This window comes from Hirundo rustica, chromosome 8, assembly GCF_015227805.2.
Source record: "Hirundo rustica isolate bHirRus1 chromosome 8, bHirRus1.pri.v3, whole genome shotgun sequence".
Lineage (NCBI taxonomy): Eukaryota > Metazoa > Chordata > Aves > Passeriformes > Hirundinidae > Hirundo > Hirundo rustica.
Window position 1 is genome coordinate 30,976,432 of NC_053457.1, and position 14,927 is coordinate 30,991,358.

A 14,927-nucleotide genomic window follows, 5' to 3' on the forward strand; every position below is an offset into this window, starting at 1 on the left:
CTATGAACACTTCCCTGTGAACACTTTCCTGAAGGACATGCCCCTTCAAATGCCCCAAGAAAGCAGATAATTAAATACATTTAAATGCGAATTAGTTTGCTGCATTTCTTGACTTAAGGCTGAAACTCTCTTGCACTGAAGACGTTCAGGAGTCTCTCCATGCTTAGGAAGTTAAAGGAAGAGGAAGTTAAATGAAGTCTGTGCAAAAGGCAGTACAAGGATTTGGGCAGCTCAGAGATTGCTATTGAGAGGAATGTGCATGGATCGGAGGGATCACCGGAGGAAGCCAAGTCATAGGTTGTTTTGCTGCCTTTCTCCCATCCCAGCAATTTGGGGTCCCATATAACTACAACCTCTGCATATTTAGCTAAACCCATGTCTGGGAATGCACAGGCACTGAATTCATGACATCTTTAGGCTATGACATCACTTAATATCAGAATCTGACCGAGGGGTGACACGCTGGGTTATCTGCACTAACAATGGGGAACGCGGTTTAAAATGGCACGGGTGTGTGAGCAGGTGGGAAGCCTGTTACATAAAAACATCAGGTAGAACGCGTTCAAACGCCGCTAATCCTTCATGCAAAGATAAAGCGAATGGGCCCGCACGGGTGGTCCGGTGAGTGACTGCCCTTTATCAGCACCCCACGTTATCCGTGTGCGGTGATGCTCCCTCCCGCCGGCCCCATCTATTTTCATTTCTCTCCATCCTTTCCAAGCGCGGGGCTTCATCACGAGCCAGAGATGAACGCCGGAACGCCAGCCCGGCTCTGAGCCGCAACCCAGCGTGCGGCGGCGGTGCCCGGGGATGTCAGCCCCTCGCAGCGATGGGTTCACGGCTCTGCGGGGAAGGATGGGGCGGAAAAACGGGGCAAAAAGAGCGCTCTCATGGCCCCGCGCTAGGCGGGGACAGCACCCGGTGCCGGCGGGGCCCGGGCGGTGCCGCAGAGCGGGACGGGGCCGGGCCCGGCTCCGCTCGGCAGCGCCGCGGGGGCGGGCGGGGAGGCGGGGAGGGGAAATCCCCAGGATCCCCGGGACCCTCCCCCGAGCGGGGACACCGCGTTAGTCACCGGGACCCTCCCCCCGAGCGGGGACCCCGCGTTAGTCACCGGGACCCTCCCCCGGCGCTCGGCTCCGCCGCGCCGGCGCCGCGCCCCGCACAGCGCGGCAGCCGCGGCGGCCGAGGGATGGCGGGGCCGGGGCTGCGGCCGGCCGGGCTCAACGCGGGGCCCCGGAACTCCGGCACGGGCGGCCTGAGGCGGCCCCGCTGCCCCCGGGCGTGAGAGGAGGCGGAGCGGGGCTGCGGGAGCGCCGGGACCCACCATGCGGGAGCTGGCGATCGAGATCGGCATACGGGTGCTGCTCTTCGGGGTCTTCGTGTGAGTAGCGCCGGGCAGCGGCCGCCGGCCGCGCCGCCGAGGCTTGGCTCCGGGGCTGCGCTGAGAGCGGAGCGCCGCTCGCACCGGGCCGGGAGGGAGGGATGGAGATGGCACGGAGCTGCGGGATGGAGCTGCGGGATGGAGCTGCGGGATGGGGAGGGACGGAGGGATGGAGCTGCGGGATGGAGACTGAGGGATGGAGCTGCACAGAGGTCCGGGATGGAGCTGCGGGCTGGGGATTGAGGGATGGAGCTGCACGGAGGTCCGGGATGGAGCTGCGGGATGGGGAGGGCGGATGAAGATCCATGGAGCTGCGGGATGGAGCTGCCGGACGGGGAGGGAGGGATGGAGCTACACGGAGGTCCGGGATGGAGCTGCGGGATGCAGGTGTGGAATAAAGGCTCGGTGGGCTCCGGCGGTCAGGGAACCCCGCCGGGGCATCCCCCTGGGGATGCCCGAGCGAGCGGCAGCTGCCGCCGGTGCCCTCTCCGGGATGCTCGGGGGTGGAATATTGCCCCTGGAGGGGAGTCTTTGAGGGAACTCTCCCAGCCCCGGGGTTTTGCCGAAGAGCGGAGTGGGATTTCTCTTGAAGAAGCTTCTGTTCGGGAGAGAAGCGCGCAAAAAGCGACCGGCCAAAGCAACGCAGCCTCAAAGGAGCCGGTGGTTTCCTTGTGCCGGCTGTAGTTTGTGCGGTGAAGTCTCACCTGGCGGGGCTGTGGATGCGCCTCAACAGCTGGTTCTGGCAGCAGCGGGAGCCCCGGGGCCGGGGAGCTGCGGCGCCGGGGCTGGAGCTGAGCTAGGACCGTGAGCTGATGTGGAACGGGTGAGAGCGGCTTTGGGAAGCTTCTCCGCACGCTGTTGGGCAGGGAGGAAACTCGTGAATATCTGGTTGTTGAAAGATGCGCAGCCCTCGCTGCAGGACCCGTGTTTCTCTCAGCCTTCCTTTAGGAGACAGCAGTTTTGCGTTGTTTCGCCTTGTGTATTTCAGCCCTTTCTTTCGCGCAGTTTGTGTTCTGCATGCATTTGGACAATGAAAAGTTCCACTCAATAGAAGTTTGCATTTCCATTGCTTAATGTTTAAAGATGGGTGTTCTCTGTCCTTCTGGGCTCTCAGGAGTGCCACAGAACCGGGATCGGATTTTGCTGTTTGCTCGTTTGTTTTCCTGAGGATGGATGCTGCTGGTCCCAGGTGCAGGCAGTACAGGGCATGTTTAAGCTGTGATATTGACTTAGACCTGGTGATGCTGAATGCTTTGATGAGTCCTTTCATGGTTAATTAACAACTTGTCCAATTTACTGGTGTTTGATTCTTTTCCCTCGATGCTCATTTCTCTTGAATATCGATGCAAATCTTTTGATTTGCAACACAGCCCTGTAAAGTGCCTTTGATATCTGTCAGTCCCGTTGCATCTGACTTTCAAAGCAGACCTGTTCCTGTCAACAGAACTCCTTTCTGGAATACGTGGAAGTTACAGGGCAAAGACCTCAGGAGCTGATGCTACATCAGAACCTTTCTCTTCTTTATGATTGTGTGTGTAATTCATCACCTACATCACCCCTGTAGGAGATCTCTTCATGTAGCTTATTACTATGATACGTAAATCATGAGCAATCCTAATTGGTAATTTCGTGGTTGTGCTTCTCTTCTGTCTTTATTTCCTCCCTAAAAGATTTCATTATTTTCACTACTCTTTATGCTGTGGTTCCAAAATCCTCTGAGGAGGGGTAGCTAACAGAAAAGCTCTTGGAAGAGTCACCATAATGGCAAATGCCTATGGTAGAATTTCTCATATTTTCACGGAGCTTCTGCCTCATTGGGATTCTGGGGAACAATTCTGATGTTTCAGTGGGTCATTCAGAGCATTCATTGACGTCTGAAAGTACTGGGCAGGGTAGTGTTCCAAATTCAGGTCGGTGTTTAGTTTTGTGAAGAACTGAACTTTATTTGCAGGTAATGGTTGCAAGAATGCAACCTCTAGGCAGACCAAAAGAAGAACTTTTCTATTCAGATAATATTAGCACAGAAGAAATATTCTGCTATTGCAATAGCATTCAATGGTTCTCTCCTTTTTCTAAAGTGGCAGTTAATCACATTTTGAAACTTTTATGTTCCAGAGGTTTGAACACTGTATTTCCCGTGGCTTTATAGACAGGCAGTGCAAAGGTTTTTATGGAGCATTGAGTTCAGTGGAATATCCTTTCAGGAGTGAACATTCTCTGGCGAATTTGGGACTCCTGGGACTGGAATCCAGGCAGCAGCAACTTGAGCTCTGCTGCAGAAGGGATTTCTAGGAATGAAAAGGCTGCACAGGTTCCACCTCCCCAGGAAAGGAATGCCATTAACAGAAATGAGTTGTGGCTGGGTCTGAGCTCATCCCTGTGCTGAGTGCCAGGAACTGAGAACTGGACAGAAGAGAAGGAGCTCTCTGAAAAGTCTTGATGGCTTTGTGTCATTACCAGTCCTTGTGGTGTCAGAAGCCTGACCTCAAAGGTAATGGCTCCACAGCTATTTGAGAGTTCTGAACCATCTGTGCCTCCCAGATGTCTTTGAGCTCCAACCCAGGAGTTCATATCACTCACAGCAATAGACTGGCATATTTTGTACCACAGAATGCAAAAGAAAAAGGTGCACATTCCACGCTGGAGCTTTGCTTGGTAATAAATGTCATTTCATAAAAATGGAGGTGTGAAAACTTCTGTTGATGATTGCTGAAATTGAACGTATTGCCAATTTGAATGCATTTTAGATCAAGAACAGCCACGTTTTCTGTTTAAGACTGGCATTTTTTTTTTCCCTCCAGTTGCCATAATTATCAACGTCAGTCAATCCATCAAAGGCAGAAACCTCTACTTGTTATATAAGATCTCTTCTATCCTGCAGATGGGCATCCTTAGAAGCAGTGCACATTTTTGGTAGTTGAGGATTGATTTGGTTGAATTCAGCAGCCATTTAGGGAGGATAATGATAACAACTGACTCAGTTCTAGGTGTTGTGTTAATGGCAATTGCTGAGAGCTCACTTAGTACTTAAAGGCAGGATTAGGTATTGAAATTTAGCAGCCCAAGCTTCTCTGCCTTTACAAAGATCTGTGCTAAAGGGCATTTTAGCCCTCAGGATTTAGTGGTATTGAAGGAGGGATTAGTTAGAAGAGATTTATTAGAAAAACTGTGTCTGCCTGAAATTGAGAAGCAGGAGTTAAAAAAAAAAAAAAAAAAAAAAAAAAAAAAAAAAAAAAAAAAAAAAAGCCAACAAACCCAAACTCCAAACAACAAAGAGTCAAAACCCAAAACCAAGTGGTTGCAGTAAAGAATATACCTAAATCCACACTTTGCTGCAAAGTTAAATAGGTATTCTTTGAGTAGCTTCAGCAAAATAGCTCTCAAGCTACAAGTTACAAACTGCAAGGATAGTGATATTTCTGTTCTGCCCCACAGTTTCTCCTGGTTTCTTAACTATCAAATTAATCTTTAGCTTAAAAACATGTGTCCTTGCACCTTTTGGTTGGGATGAACTGATCTGATGGAACACGGGTGGTTCAATTGTTAATTCATTTATGCTATTAATTATTAATTTAATTGTTAATTGTGTTAATTCCAAGGTGAAGAAAAATCTCACACTAGAATTTGACTGTAACATTATGAAGTTTCAAATATTTTCCAATCAAATCTTGACTTTGATCAATTCCCACTTTGTATTTTTGTTTAGGTTTTTACTTATCAAGAAATATTTGTGAGTACAGAACCGAGTTTTATTTTTAAAGTGAGGTTTTTCATGTAAGCTCTCAAAAATAGAAATGGTCTATTGTTTATTGTAACAGCCATGAGAATGTACTCTGTTTACAGGAAAAATCTAATGCTGATTTGAAGAATGATTGAATTATGGTCTTGCAGCTCTGTTTTTCTTCATTTTTGTACTTATTTCTATGACTTGGAGCATGTTAAAGTGCCTGATTAATGCTAAAACATGTTAAAAATGACCAAACTTCCATTTCCATGCGTGCAGTGTCATTTGTCACTTACACATTGCTTGAAGAAAGCGAATTGTTTTGACTGACTTGGTTTTACTCAGATAAACCAATTATAAAAGGATTTGTGAGCAAGTCTGAGCGTTTTACACAAGAGTGATGCCCTTAAAACAAAGTTTTTCATCTGCCCTGAAATGAATTCAGTGAGTGGTAGCTCAGAATGCGCCTGAGGGGTGTCTTTATTTCTTAGTGTTCTGTTTTAGGTGTCTTCTATGAGGAAGAACTTTTTGCAGCTGTTTCAGAAGTTTTAGAAGACCACACTGTTGCCTCTTGGCAGAGAGAGAGGATTTGTGTGTGTTGTCGTATATTTAACCCAAGGGCTTGTCAACAGCACGTCACTGATGTTTAGAGAGCTAATTGATTAAAAAGGCAAAGTCTTTCAAGGATTGCTCCATCAAACCTCGAGCTCTCCGGTGCCTGTGATGCGATTAAAATATAAATGCCGTTTGGAGTAATTGGATATCTTCCCCCCGGCACAGTCTCATTAGCAGCCTCCCTTGGGAATAAATGTTTATCTGCAGGCTAATATACAGATATATATTGCACACGTGTGAGTTTACAGCACTGACTAATGCTGACACCCTTTGTGTGTGTGTGCCATGCTCAGTTCCTGGTGTAAGTAAATAAAAGCTGTTCCTGGGCGTGTTGTGTTTCTTACAAGTTTACAGTATTAATATTTTAATCAGGTTATGAATATGCACGAAATAATTTGGTGTGCAAAACCCTTTCAAGTAGCTTTCTTTGTCAGGGGATGTTGTCTTCTGGATAGCCCGCATATGTTGCCTTTATAAATGAAACTGTGTATTGTCTTGTTAACACAGACAGAAAATCAATTACCCGAGGAAATTCTACAATGCTCAACTTTTGCCTTGCTCTTCTCCCAGACTGTGTTTGCCTCTTCGCTCTCTTGTGGATGGGATTTTTGGAGGATAGATTGAGCTGGAAATTGCGACTGTAGGTAGCAAAACCAAGATGGTATTGAGAAGAAATCACCAGACCAAGACATTAATTTTCTCATTCTGATTCAAAGGCTGCGAATTTAGGCAATCAGTTGGACCAAGAAATCAAAGCACCTTTTAAGCCTTGGCTCTCTAGCTGAATGTTTCAAAGTAGGTATTTGACCACTTCCTAGTGGTTTTGTACCCTCTGTTCTTGATTTGAATATCCAGTAATTCTGACTTTGGAACCTGATTTTTGGTTTCTGATCCTCACAGTCTTGGACTTAATTTGTGTGTACACGAATTTCTCATCAAGAAAACAAGGGCAATCCTTCTTTTTCTCACCCTAATGCTTCAGTTAATTGATAAACTCTTTGTCAGGAGGTAGCCAAACACATTGAACATTCTTGGAGCTTTTTTGGTGTTAGTTTCACGAATAGTAAGGATAATAGGAAAAGAGAACATCAATGTGGTTGCTAACCTGCTTAAAAATAGGTGTATCATTGTAAACTATAATTTACAAATTAGTAAAGTCAGGGAAAGATTTATTTTGTGGTGCAGGTCGAAGTCTAAATCAGTAGGGTCAATGAAGGGTTAAGGGAAGGACCTGCTGTAGAGAAGAGCTTTTCTGGTGCTTAGGATCTGAGAACACTATCAGAGGTTTCATACAGAGCAACAGACTTGTTCCTGTGCTCAGCAGAGTCCGTCACACCTTTGAAGCGATGGGAGAGCTGGAATGACATGGAGCTCCTCTAACACCCTGATATACCACAAAGCAACCCGAATTTTAACTTTGCTCTGCACTCTGTCCTTGACAGGTTACTGTGAAAACAGCAGGCCCTAAATACCAATTATAGCTGGTGTCATGCAAGGCACAGAACAAAACGACCATGTGGCTGTCCTGATGTGTGTGAATTACCTGGGAGCTCCCAGGAAAACTTGGTTCTGTGCTGGGTTTGATGGCCAGGTCTCGGTGGCAGGGCGGCTGCAGGGGTGGCAGTGATGACCTGAGGTCAGTCTGCATTCCCCATCCCGCTGTACCACTGCAGGGGACGAGGGAGGAAAATTCAACATGGAGCCTGGGGAGAGGGGTGGGAAGGCTGTTTTAAGGCTTAGATTTTATTTTCTCGTTCTCCTGTTGTGATTAAATTAGTTTTCCTCAGCCAAGTCTGTTTTGCCCGTGCCAGTAAGTGCAGAGTGAGTGATCTCTGCCTGTCCTTACCTCGACCCAGGCGCCTTTCAGTGTATTTTCTCTCCCCCATCCAGCTGAGGAGGGGAGTGATGAAGCAGCATCCTCTCAGTGTCATCCTGCTGTTCAGCTACCTGGTGTTTCAGTTAGCTGAGGCTTCTGATTCCACTGTTTTTGTATTTTATTTACTGGACTAGGGTAGGGTTTTACTGACTTTGGTTACAGTTATTCAGGAGAAATTGTTCCTGTCTTTTTGTGCAGACTCTGGTCTGTGCAAAAGACAGGCTGTTTTTACAGTACTTCAATACTTCTACATTGTGGAACTGAGTGATTTCATTTGTTTTCCCTGAGTCTCAGGGAAAGAGGGAGTGAAAGGATGGGAAGAGGGAAGGGGATTTAATGTCAGGAATTCTAATTGTCCCGCTAATAGGATAGGATTTACAGTTGATCTCCATGGCTAAACTCACAGCTGAATGCATTCTAAAAGAGGATGTTATTGTCAATGCCAAAGCATCTGCTCCAGATCTTTTGAGGAGTAAATGGTGACTTTGTGTCTCTTGTTGAATCTTGTTGTTGAATCCCATTTACTCACAGGCTCTGGCACTTTGTGTTTATTTGCTTCTAGCCTGATTGAGGATGTTTTATAGTGAGAATGCCACTGATAGGGTTCCTGGGGGGAAATTTTTTCTTTAATAAATTGACTCTTATACTTAGATCTAAGCACAGTAAAGGTAGGGCACAACTGTGATTCTTATGGGAAAGAATTTAATAAAAATTATCATCTTACTGCTGAGAATGTACTCATATCTGGCACAGTAAATCAAGATCTTTATGGTCTCCCAGTCTGTCAATGACTCTGAAAAGCCAATACTTGGAAATAGCTGGCAGAATTATTGATGCTAAGAATGAATTAAGGATAATATTTAGTGTGTCTTGTAACTTTTTTGTGTAGTAAGGACTGTGCTGGTACGGAACAGGGGATGCCTGAGTGCTGCATCTGTATTGGCAAGGATTAGTGGAGAAGGACAGAAAGCTAAAGGCAGCACTCACATCCCTAATTAAATACTAATTAAAGTATTGGTTGTGATCCACTAATGAGCATCAGTGACTTAGGCTTGGATGGTTAAGGAAAGCTTCCCTTGTTTCTGGGTCAGAAAAGCTGCTTTACAGTAGATCCCATTGCATGGAAGAGACAAAGTTGTCATCAGTTCTAGCACTTGAACCAAGATTTTCATGACTCTATGGATTTTAAAGTACCTTCCATTCACATTGCCTTTAACTGTTAAATTTGTCATCATTGGACCACAAGTCATTGGTATGTCAAAAACTCTGTGATTGATTGATTGATATGATTCTGTAGAAAACTAGATTGGGATTTTTTTCTTAACTTTAAAATCAGATTGCTACAGTCACTCTGTACTCTATTTGTTTCTCTGCATTACAAAACATTTCTAATTCTACTATCTGAATGGCTAAATATTTTCCTGCCAAAGTTTGTGCGCTAAATATTCTGCATTAACCTGACTGTGGGAAAAATTAAATCCTAGGTTAGGTGCAGTGTTTTACTCTGCAGTCTGACATTTTAGCCTTTACTGGGGGAGAAGTTTTACTGCTTCTTTAGCATGTATAACAGGGGTGCAAATGCTAGCTCAGGAAGGGTTTGTGGCCCCCTGCCAAGTGTTGTGAGACCTCGCAAAGGGAGAACAACAGAGGGGAGCATCACCTGATGTAAAACGTTCCATTTCCATTTCACCTGATGTAAAGCGTTCCATTTCCATTTCACCTGATGCAAAGTGTTCCGTTTCCATTTCACCTGATGTAAAAGCGTTCCATTTCCATTTCACCTGATGTAAAATGTTCCGTTTCCATTTCACCTGATGTAAAAGCATTCCGTTTCCATTTCACCTGATGTAAAAGCGTTCTGTTTCCGTTAGCTGCCAGTTCCCACTGACGGGGGAACAGATCTACCAGGCTGTCTGTGCTCTCACAGCCCGCACACAGGACATGGATAATTGTCCATCTGTGTCCGAGGTGCTTTCCAGGAGTGGAACTATCGCTGCTGGACCTCAGCTGAGTGCTACAAAATGCAAAAAGCGGCGCTCCTGTTTGACGCCGAGATTTTGGCATGTCTTCATTGAAGAGCTAAAGCTGGGCAGATGTGAAAGTAATGTCCTTTATTGCATAGCTAAATCAGCCTGGTGAGGGCAGAAGGTATCACAGTTTGTGCCAGTAAGCAGAGAGCCTTCTAGCATGAAGTCCCCATGTCCCAAGCAGAAGTGGCAGCATCTTAGCAGCAGTGACAGCGCCATAATCCATGTCCCGTGAGCGAGAGTGCATTCTCTAAGCACTGCATTTTTATTCTATTTTTAAACAGTCAGGTACAAACACGAGTTTTCTACAGTCTTGCTGGACCTATCCTAACTTATGGTTGATGTGCGAAAGTAATCGTAAATTCTTACACAAATTCTATGTATATAATATGTGGAATATACATATATATCATTATATATATTATATCATTATTATATATTATATGCACACATGCATGTATACAATATATATAATATATATAATATAAATTATCTATTATATACAATATATTAATATATATTAATTATATTATATTATATTATATATAAAATATATGTAATATATTCTATATCATATATATTATATATTATATAATAGATATAATAGAAAATGTAATTAAATATTAATATATTATAGATTAATATTGTATGTACAGAATATAGTATATATGTTATATATATGTTATATAAGAGACATCATATATACGTATACATTATATCTACATATATTACATATATATTCTATCTTGTTCTATCTAGGAATGCTTAGCAAGGCTACATTGTTTTCATTATGTCAAGAGCTTAGCTAACTTTGTAAAAGCTAAAGCTACTGAACTTTAAACTAGGTTTTGGGGTCTTTTCTTACTAACTAATTCAGGGTCTTATTTGCTTAGGGTACTTAAAAGATTCTCTACTTACTTAAAATGAAACTTGCATTTCTACCTGATGCCTGTGTGGATTTATGTGTTTTAGTTTCTCTGAAGGTTTTAATTCAGCCCTCACCTCTCTGAACACCCCTGGGCCTGTGTGGATGGGGTCCAGAGGAATTTTGCATCTCAACACCTATTCTCCATTACTAGATCTTCTTCTCTTTATATTATTATTTTTTAAAATAATTCCTAATACTCTGGAACTCGCAGTTCACTCTCAAGTGTTTTTGGACTGAGTGATTTTAATACAGTTGGATTTTATTGGGAATATTGTTATGAGGAAGAGTGAGGGAGGGAACAGAGATAACAGAGGGGGAGATTTTGCAACAGAGAGAAACTCAGCATGGGTGTGAGTTCACCCCAACTTTCATTCTGGGTCCAAATATAATCAATAGTGTGTGACATGCAGGTATGGAAAAAATAAAAATAAAAATAAAAAATAAAAATAAATATAAATATAAATATAAATATAAACATAAACAAACTTTACCAGACTCAGCTCCAACAATTTGCTGTGAAGCTGTGTAGTTGTGCAGAGAACTGTGGAGAGTTCGACTGAAAACAATTTGAGATGTAATCAAAATAAGCATTAAAAACATCAAGAGGGAAATTTTGACTGTCTGCAGTGTGTTTGGGTTCATTATTCAGACATGTGCTTAGTTGATTTAAGCCTGTAATATGAATTCTGTTTTTCACTTTAGGATAATGTACAGCTGCCAGCTTTGATGCTTCTAATGGCTGCAGAACTCATTATTTTGTTTCCCTCTACCTTCTCCTCCCCAAACACACATTAAAATGGTTTTTGTGAAGTATCTTGTATCACAGGGCATATTTAATAAAAATAGATGATAGAGGCAACAACTAATACCATAAATATATATATTTTTTTCATAAATGAGAGATAATGCAATGAAAGCAAGATCGTTTTCGCTTGGCGGACATTGGTTATTTCTGTAAAACTGCCTCTGTTGATTATTTCTGGTACGTTTCTGGATGGCCTGAAGAGTTGCACCCTGACACTCTAGCAGCAGCTCTGACCTCCTTGCCTCGTTTTCCTGGGGCAGCACTGCTCCATGTGAGCAGGGATCATGAGGACCGAGTGGCTCTCTCACCCCAGGAGCAGCTAAATGCCAAAACAAAGGTGTTTTTGTTTTCACAAGGGTTTATTTTATACTCTGCTGACCAGAAAGCAGAGCCTCAGATATCACTTTCGTTATTAAGTCAAGGAAAGTTGTAAAAATTAAAAACAAGTTGAAGTAGATGACCTCGACTCATTTTGTGGTAGGTTTGTTTTGGTTATGTTTTTTTTTTTCATGGTTCATTATAGTCACTCTTGCCTCCTGCTCTTCTGATCAAAGCTGCAATGCAGCACGACCAACTGTTCCCTCTTTCTTCCTTTCACTTTGCTCATTTCCAAATATCCCCCTTCTGTGAGGAAGATAACAATGGTGAAAATGCTGTATTGAAGCTAATTAACTACTTTAAGTTCTGGAAACCCATTTTATTCCCATGGGATGGGAGCTTTCTAGATTCACAGGGGCAATAATGGCACTCTACTTGCTAGCAAAGGCTCAGCCCCGTCAAGGAGAAGTCATGGATTGGAAGTTTTTGGAATCTTTCAGGTGCACAAGAACGACTTCCTAGCTATGTTAACCTCTTGTTCTTGTGCTGTTGATGCATGCTCAGATAATCCTTTCTCTCTCCTCTGTGTCACAGTAAGGAATTTTTTTACTTAAGAGAGAGTTCAAATGCCAGTGGCTGAGAAAACAGGGACAATTTAATTAAAGTGCAAAGAAAACTGATATTTGGTTCTAAAACTCCACTCCAGGCTGCTCTTTCTTTTTTGGCGTTGTGAAGAGATTGTTGGTTTGCTCTTTCATGTTAAGTATTCTAAGTATATATCTCATTTATATGTGATTTCATAAGCTGCAGGACTCCTGTTGTGTCTGCATTGTTTTTAGTGTGAGATCTGAGTTTTTAAGTGAGCCCAGGCTCCACAGTTGTTGCTTCCTTGCTGGGGACAGTGTTGGCTGCAAGGAGGAGAGGACAGTGGGTGGCCATTCATCTTTGGAAAAAATTATACCCTGATAAAAATCTGTAAAATCAGTGGATATGTGAGGCAAATCTGGGAAACCTGAAGGAAAATACCGGAAACCCTCCTTTTTTAGCACTTTGGGGAAATATGACAGCTGTGGTGATACGTGGGCGTTTTAAAACCGCATCAGAATGTATTTTCAATCTTTTCTTAATCAAAATTATTTCTTGTATATCTGAGGGGCTAATGGAGGCATATGTGCTAATTAAATGTCACACTGCAATTGCTAGCTAATTTAAAGTATTCAGAAATATTTTCCATCAAGTCATACTGACTCATCTGAAGCCAAAGCTGCCCTCCAGAACCAGTCCTCTGCTTGTCAGTGACATTAAATAAAAACCCCAAAAACATTGCCCATGCCCTTTGTCTTTATCAGTCCCAACAAAGCTCTATGTGGGGATTTCAAATTGGTAATCAGAAAGAGGCGTATACACTGCAGGACGCTGTACTGGGAAACAAAAAGTTTTTAGGTCTTCAGAAGGGATAATTTATTGATACTGGTGTTTCTGTGTCAGAGTGTACAATACTTAATTGCTTTTAGTGCAGTTAAAAATGATATTTACAGTAACACGTTTCCGTAAGTCTGTGAAGAACCAATAAAACATTAGGTCTATTCTGATGGGAACTCTTCTTTTGCATTCAGTACCTATTACAACATAAATCTGGATATATATTTAAAATGAACTCTTTTGATTTCTCTGGAGAAGTTGAAGCTGTTGCTGGGTGTTTGTCGGCAGTGCACACTTGGCATGTGTAGGTACCAGTCCAGTTAATAAACAAACTGCACAATTAAGAATTACTTTGGTACAGGTTCTGGAATGGTTTGCCCTACCTTGCTTTGTAAAACCACGTCAGGAAACATCAGATCTCTTGACACCCTTAACTAGAGGGAGCATTTCTTTTTCTATTAAAGTAGAGTTTATATTATTGAAGTTACATTTTTAATTCATGCTGGCTTCTCCCTTGCTCATCATTCGTAATTGAGTCTTGGCCGTATATATTGTAACCCTTCTTGATGGCTGAGGAGCTGTGGATTTCCCAAATTACTTTAGATACGTAATGGCTCAGATGTCTTTGCTTGTGCTAACCTCTGAGCTGACACAAAGCTATCTCATCATGCTGATACACACAGAGAGCAGCATTTCAGAGTCTGAATGGCTCCAGCTCCACAGAGAGCAGAACCATGGTGACAAACCACAGGCACTGCTTCTTATCTCCCCTCATCACTATCCCCTCCCCTTCAGTTTTGTTAATCTTACATGCCAGCCACAGAACATTTCAAGCTTTTCATATTTTGTCTTTTTTTTGCAGGACTCTGTAAAATAACCTCTGAAAAGTTATGTGGGTTGTTTTTTGGTTTTGTTTTTTTTTCCCCCCCCCCATAATATTATCTGTAGCCTATAAACAAACCTAGGTTTTATCATGGCTTGAGAATAAGTTATTCTCTCCATGGACATCAAATAACATGACGTGAATGCCTTCCCCACTATTAGTGTGTTTCAGAAAGGGTAAATTGAAGTCTTGAATTCGAATGTGAGCCAAGGTGATGTGAACAAAGTGTCCAATGCCTCCAACTGATGCAAACTCTGGGCTCTTCCTCTTCTAGCCTGGATCACTTGTGGGAAGCCCCTAAAGCAAATCCTGAGTTAGGAATTGTGCAATACTCTGTAATTAGGCCAATGATTGCCGACTTCAGCACCACTGACACCGCTCACAACCCTGCAGAACAACTGTTTGCACAATTTAACATGGCAGGTACACTAGACAAGCGTTTACTCCTAGCTTTGAGACCCAGCCTGGGGAATACTAGAGAAAATATCCATGTAAAAACATGCCATATGGAGTTCCGACAGCCCAGCCACAGTTAACCTGTGTTTTTGGGAGAGGCAGCAGTGTTTGTTCACACAGAGTTCTGCAAGCAGGGAATGGTGGTCAGAGCCAAATTTTTTTTTTTTTTTTTTAATGTTTTAGGTGTTTTATAAGAGATGTTCATGAACATCTGCTATCTTTTGGTTGTTTGCCCCAGTGGGGACAGGCAGACAGAGCCATTTGAGGATGAAATCTGCTTATCAAGAGATGAACCTTAAAAAAGAAGAGGATCATGCATTAGGTGTCTCGGATGAAAGGCTGGGTGTCACAATCACAAGCTCCTCTTCATCCTCTCCTGGTGCTTTGCCATCCCTGTGTACTGCTCTGTCCTCTCAGCTATTGTCACTTGGTATTTGGAACAAGATTTGTTTGTGAAAGAAAAAGTAAAAGGCAAAATCCCAATTTCCCCCT

General features: G+C 43.1%; 1 protein-coding gene across 1 annotated transcript in view; it reads left to right on the forward strand.

The window, feature by feature from the left end:
- The first annotated feature begins 1,228 nt into the window (after nucleotides 1-1,228).
- Nucleotides 1,229-14,927, forward strand: part of PLPP4 (phospholipid phosphatase 4) — a 50,361-nt gene continuing 36,662 nt past the window's right edge. The window contains exon 1 of the mRNA XM_040071139.1: nucleotides 1,229-1,381. Coding sequence (XP_039927073.1) covers nucleotides 1,326-1,381 — 56 coding nt within the window. The 5' untranslated portion in view covers nucleotides 1,229-1,325. The remainder of the gene's footprint in view (nucleotides 1,382-14,927) is intronic.